The sequence below is a fragment of the Magnolia sinica genome, chromosome 13, assembly GCF_029962835.1.
Source record: "Magnolia sinica isolate HGM2019 chromosome 13, MsV1, whole genome shotgun sequence".
In the NCBI taxonomy this organism is placed as follows: Eukaryota; Viridiplantae; Streptophyta; class Magnoliopsida; order Magnoliales; family Magnoliaceae; genus Magnolia; species Magnolia sinica.
Genome location: NC_080585.1, coordinates 17,652,297 through 17,669,252, shown reverse-complemented (window position 1 = coordinate 17,669,252; position 16,956 = coordinate 17,652,297). Strand labels below are relative to the sequence as shown.

General features: G+C 39.5%; 1 protein-coding gene across 2 annotated transcripts; it reads left to right on the top strand.

The window, feature by feature from the left end:
* Positions 1-446: 446 nt before the first annotated feature.
* Positions 447-14,598, top strand: LOC131223031 (uncharacterized). Of its 2 annotated transcripts, none has more exons than XM_058218311.1 (12): positions 447-607; positions 2,678-2,805; positions 3,333-3,395; positions 5,240-5,361; positions 5,505-5,620; positions 5,798-6,605; positions 7,613-8,344; positions 9,153-9,374; positions 9,502-9,597; positions 10,091-10,285; positions 10,445-10,558; positions 14,168-14,598. In XM_058218311.1, exons 1-12 carry the CDS (start codon positions 504-506, stop codon positions 14,426-14,428), a joined length of 2,961 nt encoding a protein of 986 aa, XP_058074294.1. In that variant the 5' UTR covers positions 447-503; the 3' UTR covers positions 14,429-14,598. The 2 variants fall into 2 exon arrangements, with proteins under 2 accessions (XP_058074294.1, XP_058074293.1); XM_058218310.1 differs by having other exon boundaries at positions 5,505-5,626.
* The last annotated feature ends 2,358 nt before the right edge of the window (positions 14,599-16,956 follow it).

Sequence of the window (16,956 nt, the reverse complement as noted above, 5' to 3'; positions counted from 1 at the left end):
AGTAAAAAGCACTCCAGGATTCTAGGATATCTTTGTAACATCCGCTATATTTATCAGTTGCAGCTAATCATGCTAGGTAGGACAGGAAACTAAAAGCCAATAAATATTTAAAATTTAAGTGGGCCGAATCAATTTCACTTAGCAAGCTTTTTGCCCGTAATCATGCTTTAGTGATAATCTTAACCATTGATTCATGTAGGTGAATGTGGCCCATTGAAAGTTTTCCTTTCCTTTGTTCTAAATGGTTCCACAGATGGTGATGGCCACGATCATCCGTTTGTTGTCATTTTGTTAAGATGGCACGTATAGCATAGGGTCCAAAACATGTACGGTTTCGATCGTAGAAATACTAGGAATGTGGGCCCCAGTGTGCGGCGACAGACGCTGGATTCTGAGTCGCGACAGACACAAAAGAAACTCCTAAAGCCGGCCCTAAGTAGCACGACTCTCTCCTCTCCCTCAGATCTGTCGGCTTCCTCTCCAGTCGCAGAGGGGAAATCGCCATGGCCATGGCGATTAGGGTTTTTCTGGCATCGGTTCTCTTCCTCGCGTTATTCTCATACCCTAGCTTCTCTCTCTACGAAGATCAAGTAGGACTCATGGATTGGTGCGAATACTCTACTAATCTCTCTCTCTCATCCTTTTCGTTGAATTTCAGTGGGTTTTGATCTTCTACTGTATTAGGGTCTCAATTCAAGCTCATGCTATCTGTCCTTCCATATAATTAGATTTTGATCGTTACTGCGCTCGTCTGATTTTCCGTCTTTCGATTTCTAGTTCGAATATATTGGAAAATTTTCTCAAAATTTCTGATTTTGTGAAAAATTATTTTACAAATTCCGTTGAGAGTTTATACTGTTTAGCATGCAACAGAAGGAATTGAGCTCACAAGTGTAATAAGATACTCAAGCTGCGGACAATTCAAGTTATCGGCACAGATGGTTTTATTTTGATGAATGCTACTATGCGTGTGCTCCATGTAGCACTCTGAAGTTCGCATCAGAACATTTTTGCTGTATGTGTGGCACCTATGATGAGTGATCAGGACTAGTGATTTGGTGGGACATCATGTGGATTGGATGTAGTATCTAGTGCAGAAATCAAGGCAATTGGAATATGCTATCTACCCAGTCAGTGGCTGAAAGCGGTCAGTAAACGAAAAGTTGGGCAAAAGATGAGCAATGCCAATGCTTGAGTGGAAAAGCTCACAACGATCAGACGGTCAGGATTCAAGCATTCTAATTATGGGGCCATGGCTCCATCTCTATGGTGGTGTACCATATCTAGGGTCAGGAATCAGGATCACTGCACACATTTTGCTAAATGTATGGTGGAGACTGGATTTGGCTTCTAACAACTAACAAGCAACCTTTAGGGCCTGTTTGGATCATGGACTACCACAGTAATGTGGTGTAAAACTCACATCATTATTTCTTACCTTTGATTGGATATCGCCAATTGTCAAATCACGGGAATCCTTCCGAATCATCACTGCATGACATGGATTGGTGGATGTATGTTGACGTGGCATAGTTTCGTGGGTCCCATCATGATGTTTTGTTACACACATGCACTGTCCATCCATCTTGTATGATCATTTTATGGTATGAACCAAAAAATGAGGCAGATCCAAAGTGGAAATGCACCACACCATAGCTAGCAGTGGGGATTGAATGCCTGCCATTGAAAACTTCTTGGGGTCCACGGATGTCTTGGATCAAGCGGACATTTGTGTTTTCCTATTTCTCCAAGTTTGTTTGACCTCATGAACAAGTTGAATGGTAAATAAACATCCTAGTGGGCCCTGGGAAGCTTTCAACGGTGGGCGTCATTGTCCCCAATGCTTTTTGTGGTGTGGTTCACTTGAGCTTTGGATCTTCCTCATTTTTGAGGACACACCCTAAAATGATATTGCAAAATGGATGGACGGTGTGGATATAACACACATTGACGAAATTAAATCCAAATGTATCTAACCAGTGAAAGTACTCTACAAATCGGAACTGGAGATGTGCGAGGAGTATTGCGTGCATCGACTACTTTGTTTTACATCCGACTATGGTAGTCATGGTAATCATTACTCATTTACCACATTACAGCACAGTACTGCTGTAATCGGTAATCTAAACAGGGCATTATCTATAAAAGAAAGAGAGGTAAATGCACAAGATTTTTATCTTTTTGCCTCTCTAATTCAGTCGTCTATAAGAAAAAAAGCCCAACACTGCCTGATTCACAACTTCATCACAATAACCAAACTTGAGAGAGAGTTCGCCAGAATTGTGCACCATTGAAACGTTGCATGCTTGTGATGAGTCTTGAACCGAAATTGCCTACTTATTTCTGTATCTGCACTAGTGGTATTTTGGGAGTTGGCGATGATTCTCAATTGCTTGGGGAAGTAATGTTTGAAAATGTGTCTATTTCCTTGACTCTAAAGAAAACAAAGAAAAAAGAAGAAGCTTACAAGTAATATCTGTAAGCTTTACCTTTAATATCATTGAAAAAAATTTAAGGCTTGCTTTGTTGTTTATAAAAAATAGATTGGACTGTATGCTAGTTTTAGCTCAAATCAGCTGAGTTATAGCGGCATGGATGTTATCAGAATTAACAGTCTCCGGTGATAACAAATTCTCCTGTACTAATGGTTTCAGTGATTTTTTTTTTTTGGTTGCAGGCATCAGCAGTACATAGGAAAAGTAAAGCATGCTGTGTTTCATACACAAAAGGCGGGGAGAAAGCGTGTAGTGGTCTCTACAGAGGAGAATGTTATTGCCTCTCTTGATCTCCGCAGTGGAGGCATCTGTATGTTGTTCTGTCCCAATTGAAAACTTCTGGTTGCTTTTAGTTATCCTGTATTATATAGCATCTGTCGTGACTGAAGGTTCAAATCAGCATACTGCATATCGTATTGTCCATGACCAATACCCAATACATGGTGGATGATATGTAGATTTTTTTATATTATTAATATTGAAAACAGTCGTAAAATCCCATAAAATGTTCTAAAATATGTCAACCATCATTTCTAAACTCATATCTCCCTCAAATATTGGATTATAATAAGTAAATTTGGAGGTCCTTGGTGTAACTCATCCGTATTGTTGTGCATCAGACCAATACTTAACGGTTTTGGACGATACTTCAAGCCTTCGTCATGACACCTATGCTGCGTAAAGCTGTCTTTTGGTGGTCACGTTCTTCAAATAATTGTACATACATACTCTCAGTCTCCATATGTGTTGGAGATAGAAAAGCTTAAGGTATTGAATACTTGCATATGTCAAATTAATTGATTTACTGAATGGTTTTTTGGTTTTGGTTGAATGCAGTTTGGAGACGTGTTCTCGGAGACACAGATGCTTTGGATGAAATTGACATAGCAATTGGAAAATGTAACTGTCTTCATTGTCTAATAGGGTCCTCAATTTCTGAAGCTTTATAAAGTATCCTGAATCCTACTTTTGTAAAAGTCAGATAAGTGTTGGTTTGCTTCTATTATGTAGTCTTACAGTATTTTTATTTTTTATGGGACACATCTGTAGAGAATATCAAGGTTTATCTAATTATGGAACATCATCACCATCGTCATCTAAGTCTTATCCCAACTAGTTGGTTTGCTTCTATTATGAATCCGTTTCCACCGTTCCACTCTATCAAGGGCCATAACTTCAGTTAGACCATAGAGTTGACCCCAGTTAGTTGGGATAATGCTTAGATGATGATGATGATGATATTCCATAATGAGATATCTACCTTGATATGTCTCATTATGGAACTTGATAAACAATACAAGAACAAATTGTTCCGAACAAATTTTGTTCCATTACAAAAATTGAAATCAACTCAGTAAACATACGACAATTTAGAACAATTTTGAACTTTTTTTTTTTTTTGAAATGATGTGCTATTCTTGAATTGGATGGTGGCCTTGTTTTGAAGTCAAGGTTGAGGGAAGGGACACCCTAATCCATAGCTCAAGTGGTAGACTGAGTGAAAGATACCTCGTTTCAACACTTGAGGTCTTGGGATCGATCCCTAGTGGGGGTGGCTAACAGTGAAGTGTCAACTGATAGTGTTGTGTACTAACAAGCTAACAAAAAAAAATAAAAAAAGGTTGAGGGAAGGGAAGAAGAGATGAAAATTTTAACCAGCTGGAAATAACTCTTTTTCTTGGTTTAATATTTTAACCAAGTTAAAAACTTTTCCACTTCCCATCAGTTCTCCAAACACGTTTAGCTAATGGACAATCGTATAAACTTCTAAGTTACCTAGTTATCCTTGCAAACAGCCCCTAAAAGTAGAACCTATTTTTCATCATCATTACGATTGCCATAACATTGTGCTAGTTTTTTGGGGTAAGACTTTGGACTTCTACTTCGGCCAATCATATGAGCTTTGATGATTGCTCAGCAAAAGTTTTATGACTGGCTTCCTTTACCATGAACTAGGAGTCTTTGTTCCTTAAAAAAAAAAGAAAAAAAATTTAAAGCTAAAATGATTTTTTAAAGCAATCGTGCTGGTTTTCTTAGTTCTTTACTACATTTTAACGGTAGAGCTTATTTCATCATCATCATAACCTCCTTTCTTACTCTTCCAAAAGAAAAAAAGAAAAAAAGAAAAGGAGTCACCAGCTATTTTGTGGCGTGTTTCCTGAATCCTGTTTTGCCAGTCACATGAATTCTGGTTTAGGGTTGGCTTTTTGAATCCTGTTTTGCCAATCATCATTATCATCACTTTTGTAGCCTTATCCCAGCTACTTGAGTTAGGCTTTTTGAATCCTGTTTTGCCAATCATCATTATCATCACTTTTGTAGCCTTATCCCAGCTACTTGAGGTAGGCTTTTTGAGTGCTGTTTTGCCAATTGTATGGACTCAGCTATATGGGGTAGGCTTTTGAATCCTGTTTTGCCAATCACATGAATCCTGATTTAGGGTAGGCTTTTTGAATCCAGTTTCACCGATCATTATCATCTTCCTAGTCATATTCCATCTTCCCAGGGTTGACTTTTTGAGTCCCTTTTCGCCAATCATATGAACTCTAATGATTGCTTGGTAGAATATTTTCATTTGCCTCTTCTCCTTTACCTGGATGTTGGTGCGGCATTATCTGATCTAAGTTTCTGCTTTCTGCAATTACTGGAGGGCATGAGCAATGTGTACTGCCAACTTGTTGAGGAACCTAAGTTCAACATGTATTAGCTCATTGAATACCTGAATCAATCATTACTTCTTTCAGATGTTGTGACCCTTTCATCGGAGGGCAGTATTTTGAGAGCGTGGAACCTTCCTGATGGGCAAATGGTTTGGGAGTCTTTCCTTCAAGGTTCAAAGTCCTCGAAGTCTTTGTTATCTATTCCGGTTAGTAGACAAGATTTCTGTGGTTGCTGATTTTATGTGGTTGTTTCTTTTATCTCTCTTATTTTGGTCCATTGTTCTTAACTTAGTCCTATATACCTTGCTTAATCTTATAATATAATACCAATCAAATCTCGACCTTGCAGACAAGAACTAAAATCGAGAAGGACACCATAATTCTTGTTTTTGGTAGAGGGTGGCTCCATGCTGTTTCAAGCTTTGATGGTGAAGTTCTTTGGAGGAAGGATTTTTCTGATGAAAGGTTGGGGTTAGAAATTCAAAAGCTAATATGTTGATGTTGTTCTTCCTTTCTGAAAGCTGCTATAGCTTTTTTTTTTCAAGGATAAGTTGCCATGCCTTTGATGTTTACACCTCTTTGTTATTCTCCTTTCCCAACAGATTCTCTAATCTCGATATCTTTTGTCTACTATTCTTGCAGCTTAGAGATCCAGAGAATTTTTCAGCCTCTTGACAGTGATGTTATATATGTTGTAGGATTCTCTGGTTCCACACAGTTTGATATATATCAACTTAGTGCTAAAAGTGGGGACATAATAAACCATAGCAGCACACCCTTTCCAGGTGTCTTTTCCGGTGAAGCATCGTTTGTTTCTGATGGCATGTTAGTGGCATTGGATGCCACTAGGTCAATGATAGTTTCAATTAACTTTGAGAATGGAGAAACCAGCTTCCGCAAGACATATATATCAGATATTGTTCCAGATTTTTCTGGGATGGCGTCTGTTTTGCCTTTAAAATTTAGTGGGATGTTCGCTTTAGAAGTTAATTCACGCATAGCATTGATAAGAGCGAGAAGTGGAAGCGAGCTAGAGATGATACAGAAATTTAACGATCCAGCTGCTGTTAGTGATTCCCTTTCACTCTCAGAGGGCCAACAAGCTTTCGCAATAGTGCATCACGAAGGAAGCAAGATTCATCTTACTGTGAAGCTTGATAATGATTTGAAGAGTGAATTCCTTAAGGAAAGTATTAAGATGGACCCGCAAAGGGGTTTTCCGCAGAAGATTTTCGTAAACAATTATGTTCGAACAGATAGGTCTAATGGGTTTAGGGCCTTGATTGTTATGGAAGATCACTCGCTGTTGCTGTTACAGCAGGGTGAGACTGTGTGGTGTAGGGAGGACGGGCTCGCTTCTATTGTAGATATGACAACATCGGAACTACCTTTGCAGAAGGAAGGTGTATCAGTTGCCAAGGTGGAACACAGCCTCTTTGAATGGCTCAAGGTATGATTGTTTATTTTTGGAATGGCTTAAAGCATGTAAAGGTGATAGAGGAATTTAAATATTGAACACGTTGGTTGAATGTTGGTAAATTGCGATATTCTATTGGTTGGTGAACATTACATGTACCTCTGGTTTTCATGGAAGTCCCCAAGATGCCGTGATGAGTGCAGCAGAAGTTTTCACGAATCAGCAATGTACTGATCTAAACATAATTAGTTCAAAAAATCATTTTCTTATTACAAGAGCAAAACAATTTGATGATTAGTTGGGATAAGGCTTAGACAATGGTGATGATGATGATTAGATGAGCAAAACAATTTGATGGGAAGATTGAACAGCACATCACTTTGATTGAACTGAAATCAAGGGTATTATGCAACAATCTTATCTCTGGGCCATTAAGTGAGTTTGACCAATGGGCCTTTGCATTTAGAGTTCACGCCTTGTGGCCTCTTTCAGGAAACAATCAATATATATATATATATATATATATATAGAGTTTGACCAATGGCCTTTGCATTTAGAGTTCACGCCTTGTGGCCTCTTTCAGGAAACAATCTATATATATATATATATATATATATATATATATAATTGCTAAAAAGTCTTCATGTTTCTGGAAGAGCCTAGCAGCCTCTTCTATTGAGGGGTAATGCCTTCATTATACGCACAAGTTAGGATAGTTTAATAAGCAAACACACATCAAGATATTGTTAAGTTTTATTTCTCTTTCTGTAAATTTTTTTTTTCCATTGCTTATGTTGTCTGGGATCACATTCTTGGAAGGAGAACCAAAATCCTTGGGAATTGTGGCTATTTTCATTTTGTCAAAGAATAGGCATCCTGGCACTAGAGAATGCTGTGCAAATCCTGTGATTATTCTCTGCCTGGCAGACTAACTGATTTTGTTTTCTCATAATCTGTCAATCATCATGTTGAACTAGATCTACCTCTTCATTCAATTGCACTGCTGATGTATTTTTACCATTGTGTCTTGTTATGAGAAGGGACATATACTAAAACTTAAAGGAACTCTAATGCTTGCAAGCCCAGAAGACATGGCAGCTATACAAGGAATGAGGTTACACAGCTCTGAGAAAAATAAGATGACTCGAGACCATAATGGTTTTCGGAAGCTGCTCATAGTACTCACTAGAGCTGGGAAGATTTTGGCACTGCACACTGGAGATGGACGGGTTGTGTGGTCTCTTTTACTTCCTTCCCTTCACAATTCAGAAGGTTGTCGATTTCCGACTGCATTAAATATATATCAATGGCAGGTTCCCCATCATCATGCAATGGATGCGAACCCATCCGTTCTTGTAGTTGGTAAATGTGGTCTTAGTTCTGATGCACCGGGTGTTCTTTCTTTTGTTGATGCTTACACTGGGAAGGAGCTTAACTCTCTGAGGCTTACTCATTCCATAGCACAAGTTGTTCCACTGCCCTTTACTGATTCAACAGAGCAGCGGCTTCATCTTCTCATAGATTTTGACAAACGTGCACATTTGTATCCAAGTTCTCCTGATTCTATCAATCTTTTTCAACGTGAGCTTCCAAATATATATTGGTATTACATTGACGCAGAGAGAGACATTATCAGGGGTCACACATTAGGTGGCAATTGCGTCCTTGAAGTGGCTGATAAATACTGCTTTAACACCAGGGAGATTTGGTCTGTTGTATTCCCTTCAGAGTCTGAGAAAATTGCTACCACTGCAACAAGGAAGTTGAATGAGGTTTGCATTTCTAAAAATGTTATCCTTGAAAGTTTCTCTATGTTGTGTTGCATTATACAAATCACTTTTTGTCGATAAAGGAACTTAACACATGTTGCTTCTTGAGAATTGCAATTCACAGTTCTCCTCGATACAAAATAAAATATGTGTGTATATATATATATATATATTCTGGAAAAAGGGGGAAAAATGTATCTTTACTTTGCCATATGGGTAATCCCACCCTTCAAAAAGAAAAAAGAAGAAGAAGAACATCTTACAAGTCACCCTTGAAGTGAAGGGTTGAAAGACAGTGCCATGGATGATTAGGAAGAGTATTATACTGGTCCTCTGTCCTTCCTAGTACAGTTGAATTTTTCAGGTCTATCTAGTGGATCTTCTTCAAAGACCTGCTTCTTTTGACTTGTCATACTAGTCATTCTTTCTTCCTAGTGTTGTTGAATTTTCATTGCCTATTTTGTTTTCCTGGTCATCCTTTTTCATTCAAAATTTCACTCTTGATTTTCAACTATTTATCAAACAATGACACTGAATTTTTATATCGGTACTTATTCTTTCAAATATGCATGCTGGAGTTGTGTGGGTCATTTCTTAGAAATCTACATACTGGAAGACCATGGAATCCTGTAATACTCTCTATGGGATGATTCTTTTATATTGTTCATTCTCTACAATACAAGAACATGGCCAAAGTCAAACATGCAACCCTTTGTTACTAACCTATTCAGTGTTTATTAAATGTGAAATCAGCAATTTAGTGTTATGTATAGGGATTGTGAAGTCTGTTTCAACACCCTCTATTTTGTAGGTGGTCCATACCCAGGCCAAGGTAATAGCAGATCATGATGTGATGTATAAATACATATCGAAAAATATGCTCTTCGTGGCTACTGTTGCACCTAAAGCTGCAGGTGAAATTGGATCAGCTACTCCAGAGGAAGCTTTGTTAGTTGCATATCTTATTGATACTGTCACTGGCCGCATACTGCACCGTGTGACCCACCCTGGTGCACAGGGTCCTATCCATGCTGTAAGTGGTATCATCTTGCATTATTATTATTTTTTTTAATAGCTTTCATTCGTTTTCATCTGCAATTACAATTGGAATTTTTATGAGGAAAAAACTTGAATTTTCCTTTGCAATATTATCCCTGAAGGTTTTCAGTGAGAACTGGGTTGTCTACCACTACTTCAATGTCAGAGCACACAGATATCAGATGTCAGTCATTGAGATCTATGATCAATCACGGGCGGTGAGAACCTTTTAACATATTTTTTTTAGGGCTAGGCTATGGTGTTTGCAGTGTTCTTGATGAATAGCCATAAGTCACTTTTTGTTTATGTGGCAAACGTGTACAATATTTGACAAATCATCAAATAAGCTATACCTTGGATTGGCCATGCCCCAAAAATCACACTGATCGGCAATCCCGACCATTCTATGAGGACTTTCAAAGAAACAAAATAGATGGTTATAAGAAAAAAAGGTAAATGAAGTTCTGTTGATTGTCCCTTGTTTCCCAATCCAAGGTTGGGAATGTCCAGTCAGTGTTAATTTAGGCCTACCTGATGATAGGTTCATATTTTGAACCCATTTTCCCACAATTGTGAAAAGTTAATCGCTGATAAGCAAGCAAGCGAAAGTGACAGACAGTCAGGGTTTACTTTCCTTTATATCCCTTTCTTACTGATCAGAGTTTCTGCATATTGTGATACTAAACTAATATGTTTCACCATCATCAATAGGATAACAAAGATGTCTGGAAACTTGTACTTGGAAAACATAATCTTACTTCACCCATTTCTTCATATTCTCGGCCGGAGGTTTTCGTGAAATCACAGACCTATTTTTTTACGCATTCTGTGAAAGCAATAGCAGTGACATCAACAGCCAAGGGCATCACTTCTAAGCAGCTTCTTATTGGCACCATTGGTGATCAGGTAAGTTGAGGTTTGGGTTCCATTTAAGAGCGATCCTTGTATTTAGCACTGCTGCTGGGGTTGTAATTGATTTGATCAGATTGTAAGAGGTACTTATTATGGTTCTGCATCCATGTTTGTGTGTGCATAAGTTAACTGATGGTAGGAATTATTCTACAGGTGTTAGCACTTGATAAGCGTTATGTGGACCCTCGTCGTTCTGTCAATCCCACACAATCAGAGAAAGAGGAGGGAATTATGCCGCTAACAGATTCACTGCCTATAATTCCTCAGGTGCATTTCGATTTTCCCATATTTGTTGCCGTTAACAGTTGCCATCTGCTTTAGTAAAAAATAGGGTTTTTGGCCATCTGCTTTAGTAAAAAATAGGGTTTTTGCAGCTAAAATCTCCTGTTCTGTTCTGTTCTTTCTTTCTTGCTGTCTTTCTTTTTTCTGGATTATTTCTATTGAACATTTGGAGATAGTTGTCTCTGATCAGAAAGACAAATTTCAGGAACCTTGATCTTGTAATAAGTTATTGAAAATTATCCCTACTGGAAATGTTCAGTGTCTGACTTGGATAGGGAGATTTCCATACAAGCTAAAATGTTGGGTACTTGGAACCATTTAGGAAAAAAGATGTTGGGTGCATGGCAACAAGGGGGCTGTTTCTAAAACTCAAAATCTGTACTGTTTTTGGCCAATTTGGAGCTGAAATTTTTTTTTTTTTTTTCTTTGCAATTTGTCATGTTTCATAGATAAAGAAAATTATAATAATGATAACATATTCCCAGTCTTTAACATAAAAGAGATACATCCTCTCCCTTTTTGAAACTGTAAACATTTCCCTGAAACTAGCTAATATATGGATAGTTTTGGAGATAACTGCACAACTGCTTTTTCAGTACTCCCAATGATGCAGGATGGGTGGCCTAGCCTAGAATGATGCAATGAGATCATCAACGGATTAACTAGAACAATTTAAAGCACAAAACAATGTTAATCAATCACAAGCTTAATAAATTCAAGTATTTAACAAATGCTCAGATTCAAGACTAAATCACAACCTGCTAGTTAGATCTTATAAAACATGATTAGATATGACGTATGGAAGGTAGGACTTCCATCTAGCATAGGTACTAATCATCATTCAAAGGAAATACTTGTCTTTGTTAGGGTTGATAGGCTAGGGATGATTTAGAGGTTTAAGGAATTGGAAAATAGGTTCAGATTTTCAGATTTGGGGAATATAACGTTTGAAGATTTGGGAATTTTGGATTTAGGAATTAGGGTTTGTGGTTTTAAGGATTAGGGTTAGGGTTTTAGGGATTTTAGGTTTGGGGATTTAGGGTGTTGAGGTTTAGAATTGAAGTAAAGGACAAGGGATAGATATGGAGATTGTTTGTTGATGGGGAAGAAGGGAATAGAACTAGAAAGAAAGAGAGAGAAGAAAAGAAATACCTTTCGATGGAAGAGAATGAAGAAAATGATATCTTGGAATCACTCCATGGCATCACACCAAATTGCTCCAACCACAAGAGGTTTTACTTCATCACAAAGCAAAGAGAATGATTTTCATTTTTTTATTTTTTACTTGCATAAAAAAGACGCTCTCAAATAAAAAATTTCACATAAAGATGCTCAATGAAATAAAATTTGGACCTAACTCCCTAAAATCGGCAAAATATAAGCTAAACGAAAAAAATAACAAACATATAAACAAGTTAAATAAACTAAACTACTTTGTGGCCCGTGGAGTCTACGATCAAGATGTCCAATGGCGATGATCCAACGGTCCAAATGATCCAACTAAGTAACCCACACTCATCTTCCCAGTGTGGGGCCTTCAAAGATGCATGTTCATGCATGTGGGGTCTTTAATGGGCTAGGCACTTGAATTGGGCCCACGTGTATGCATCACCTAGCCATAAAAAAACGGGAGCTCTCATCCTCCTTTGGTATACTCTGACTGGTACTCGGATGTCCTCATCACCCAAGGCTCCTAATACATGGTTTGAGAATCCCACCGGTTCCACGTGTTTCTGAAGGTGATGGAACTACCCATGGCAGATTACTTCCTGTTCCAGACCATGGTGAGAGGTTAGTCATATTCCCATATCTGGTCTTTTTAAAGACCAGTGATTCAGTGTCACTGCTGTAATGTTACCAGAAAAGAGTATCATTTAGTTCTCCCAGTTTGGTTCTCAGTCAAGTCTACATTTACCATAACATAGTTCAGGAGATCAACCTTAAGCTTCTCACCTGAAGAGAAGGTACGGTAGGATAATCTTCATCATAGCTGGCGATTAATTACACCTTGCTTTATTTGCAATCATTGATGCCTTTTGGAATCTTGTGAGTTTCAATGCATATGGTATTATGCATTGTAAGCATCTCTGATGCTTGTCACTGATTTAGTGGTATGGTAATTTATTACCTTTTCTGCTACCCACAAAATTCACCTAACCCATTCGAAAACTGATATGCAAACCCACTGCTCTAAGGTGCAGCAACCACCTCGGATGTTCTGCATGGTTGAATGATCTGAATCGACTATGTCCGGATGCTATTATCGACAGTTCGTTTTTGCATCATGCTCATGCTCCTAAAATACTAATGCATCAAACATTGCAATGTTGGAAATTATGATGGAAAAGCTGATGAATATCGTCATTTTGATGTTCTGCTGCACAACCCTGCTGCCTTCAGTCACATAACCATCTTCTCAGATGTTCTGCATTGTCAAATGGTCCAAATTGACTTCACCAGATACAGTTATTGGTGCTGTTGTTTTTTGTACAAGCATCTACCACTAAATTACTAAGATGTTAAACAACTGCAATGTCAGAAATTGTGTTGGATGAACTGAATAACACCTTCAGTTTGATAATTATGGCATAAATAATAAGATAGGGGTTGAGCCATGTGCTCAAGTAGATAGGACACATGGTTCACATGTTTGAACATGTGGGATTGATCACAACCCCCCTGCCCACAAAAACAAAAGAGAGGTGCTCATTCAAGGTCAACCATATATCAGAACCTCTAAACTTGATAATAGTCTATTGGAGTATTGGATGAATATGTGAATTGCTGCTCTGACTTGCAAGTGTTATGGAGTTGCATGATGTGCACAAGTAGGCATCTCTATCATACATGTGGCAATTGAGTATGGTGATCAGGACTGTTGATCGAGTGGGACACCACATGGATCTGCCATATCCAAAAGGCAAGGAGATAAAAATAGGCAGCCATCTGGCCAGTGGAATGAAACATGAACTGTTTGCTCAAAACAGAGCAAAGGTTCAGATTCGATGGGCAAAACTCCCGAATGGATGTCAGAGTAGTGAAATCACTGTGGTTTTGGACCTGTAGCCCTCCATGTAGTGGCCCACCAGGTGCACAGTCATGATCAGCATAAGTTCAGTGAGGATGAAACAGCATTGAACATCTATGATACACGCATTCTGGTAATCATAGGGTCCTGCTCATCAGAAAATGTACAAACTCACTACATGTCGGACCATCATTCCCGCCTTAGATAGGGTATTCCCCAAATCATTCTGATTTCAAGTTGCCAACCATTTGATAGTTGGTCTATTTTTTGGTTGAATGTTGACCAATCCTATATTGTCCACTTGACCTTTATAACTGTAGGCCATTGATCAAAGGGCTGGGATCTTTCAATACAAAAGTTTCCAGGGCGCGCCCCATGCAATGTGGGAACTATTGATGGTTTTTATCACCAAAAGTTGATGGTTTTGTACAGAATCCTCAGCAAATTATGTGTGCGCTCATCAGTTTGTTGATGATGGGGATCCTATTATTCCTCTAATCTTTTTCATATACTCTCTTCTGCTCGATTATGAGGTGTTTATGTGCTGATATGATTTGTGTTTGCAGTCGTATGTGACACACTCACTTCAAGTGGAACAGCTGCGAGGTATAGTAACAATTCCAGCCAAGCTTGAGTCAACCGGCTTGGTCTTTGCATATGGAGTCGATCTCTTCTTCACCAGGATAGCACCATCACGAACCTATGATTCTCTAACAGAAGATTTCAGTTATGCACTGCTGCTCATCACAATCGTCGCCCTCATCGCAGCAATCTTTGTAACATGGATTTTGTCCGAGAAAAAAGAACTGCGAGAAAAATGGACATAAGTCCATCTCTTTTTTCTCTCTTTTACCCCCCTCCTTTTTCTGACTGAAGTCATGTTTCCTACATCAAGTAGCACATTTTTTTCCCTTTATCTATAGATTTGGGAGTGTTTCTCCCAACTTGTAATCTTGCTTTTATTCTTATTTGGCAACAAGCCTGCCCACTTTTTCAATGTTTTGGCTCTCTACGTGAATGTGAAGTTGCCTTGATGGTAAATTCAATCAGTCCTTGACCTTGATTGGGTGCACTTCAGCAACAGAACTGGTCTGTCCAGTTGGCGGACCACCTTTTCGATGAGCCATTGCTGGACAATCAGGCTATTTGGAAGTCATCATGCCCACTTTTCCAGGTTAGGGAAATTCCTGAAAAGATACTTGAGATTTAAGGGCTAGGCTCATATGCTAGTTTTGCACAACTTAAAAAAAAAGTTGGGAGATCGTCAACATTGATAGTTGCACGGCAATCCATACTGTCCAAATAATGCAGGGGCATTTTCACACTGGGCTCGAGTGGGGTGACCTATGGGATGCAGGGGCACACTCGGGTGAGTGGCCTGCATAACCCATGGATTTAGGGCTCGTGTGAGGTGGGTGACTTGTGTGAGGCGGAGCCCATGGATTTGGGGCCTACGATGGGCCGGAATCCATGGATTTGGGGCTCTTACAAGGGGGCGGAATCCATGGATTTGGGGCCCACGAGGAGGGTTCGGCTGAGGACCTAACCCATGGATTTGAGGCTTGGGCTATGAGATACATGAATGAATTCACCATGATTTATCAGTTTGAGCTTTTAGAGCAAGTGGTTAATTGTCCTGCATCAAATTGATATTAGAGCGGGAGGTCTCGTGTTTGAGATTCCTCATTTTCACACCGGGCTCGAGTGAGGTGGGGGATGCAGGGGCACACTCGGGTGGGTGGCCTGCCCATTCAGTACCCATTAATTGTTAGGATTGGTGGACCAGTGTGATTTTTAGAGAGATGCTTCATCCAACAATGAAAACCACAAATTGGATGGGCTGCATAGCTGTACATCAGTGCCGCATGTGAGGAGGATTAGTTACTTCAATTTTTTAAATTGTGTGTAACTGAAACATAGGAATCTGCGCCTAGATGGAATGGCCGGTAGCAAAGCGGCATCATCTGTGAATTGATCGGTACGCTCAGAAATCTGATCTGCTTTACAGTTGATAGGGTTTACCAAATGATATTGAATGAGTGCGCCCACCTTGAGATGGATCCCAGCCTTGTTGGTTCTCCCCATCAACAATGGAAATCTCTGAGAGCTGCCTAGGAAAAAGACGCAACAGCTCCCTGGCAAAAATTTCTACGAGAGAAGGGATCTGACATAAGCGATATTTCTTGCCATATATGAGGTCGAAAACCAGCATATGCTGGACGGTTTCCTGCTGCAAACTACGTGCAGTTGCTTTCCCAAGACTGGCTTACAGAAGGCTCGATGTTTCCATCAGTCGAGTTCAGGAACTTGAATCCTGGGACCACCAGAGGGGCGCTGATTGCGTCGGAGCAGGGCATTGGATGCACTCTATCTAGCATCAATATTACGTGCAGCATGTGTGGGACCCACAGTGAAAAAGTAAAGATTCATGGCAGAGTAGATGTGACCCGAGTCCATTGAAGTGGGCGTGGCCCTGACTGTCGGGCTCACCTTGATGCATGTGTTGTACATTCATGTCAATGATCAGTTTTGGCAGATACAAATCTCACGTGGACCAAACTGCAGCAAAACAGTGGTTATTGAATGCCCACCATTAAAAGATTCATAGGGTACAATCCAACTTGTTCATAAGGTCACACGTACCTGAATGAAAGGAAAGCACACATAGCAGCTTGATCCAAAACTTTTGTGGCCCCAAAGAAGTTTTTAATGGTGGGAATTCAATCCCTACTGTGTGGTCCATCTGAGATTTGTATCTTCATTTTTAGAACCATGACCTAAAATGAGCTGGCAAAATTGATGGACGGTGTGGGTATGCAACACATACATCAAGGTGGGCCCCACAGAGGCTGCATCTAATCTGCATTCAGATCCCATGCTTCCATGTTGGTGCTTTTTAATTGGCAGTGGATAGAGTGTTCACCGCCCTGCTGGATGCAATCGACTTTCCCACTGGAGTCGCTTCATATGACATCCTACAAATCTTGCAGTTTACACTGGCTACCAAATTCTGAGAACATCTACCCAGAATGTGGTTGATATTAAATCCTTGCCTATGTAAGTAATTTTCAAATTCAGCCGTATAAATTGTGGACCTCACTTCAGATGGGTCATAATGACTGAAACTGATGTCCTAGACATCCAATGTATGGTTAAAATAGATAATAATCCCAGGCCATTTCTCTGTTTACTCGGCAATTTGGATTTATTCAATAAATCCAATTTGGTGTTTATAACCTATATCTAGATGGTTTACTTTGATTTTACGCGTATACCACGTGACAGGCTCGCACACAGGTGCCGGCATGGCTCAAGTGTTCAGGGTCCAAACTGTCATCAGGCTGATAGCCTGGCC

What these genes read in the sequence shown, in the direction of transcription:
- LOC131223031 (XM_058218310.1), top strand. Translation starts at nt 504, where the DNA reads ATGGCCATGGCGATTAGGGTTTTTCTGGCATCGGTTCTCTTCCTCGCG. An exon ending in TGACATAGCAATTGGAAAAT is followed by an intron (nt 3,396 to 5,239) that starts GTAACTGTCTTC and finishes TACTTCTTTCAG; the next exon opens with ATGTTGTGACCCTTTCATCG. An exon ending in TCTATGATCAATCACGGGCG is followed by an intron (nt 9,598 to 10,090) that starts GTGAGAACCTTT and finishes CATCATCAATAG; the next exon opens with GATAACAAAGATGTCTGGAA.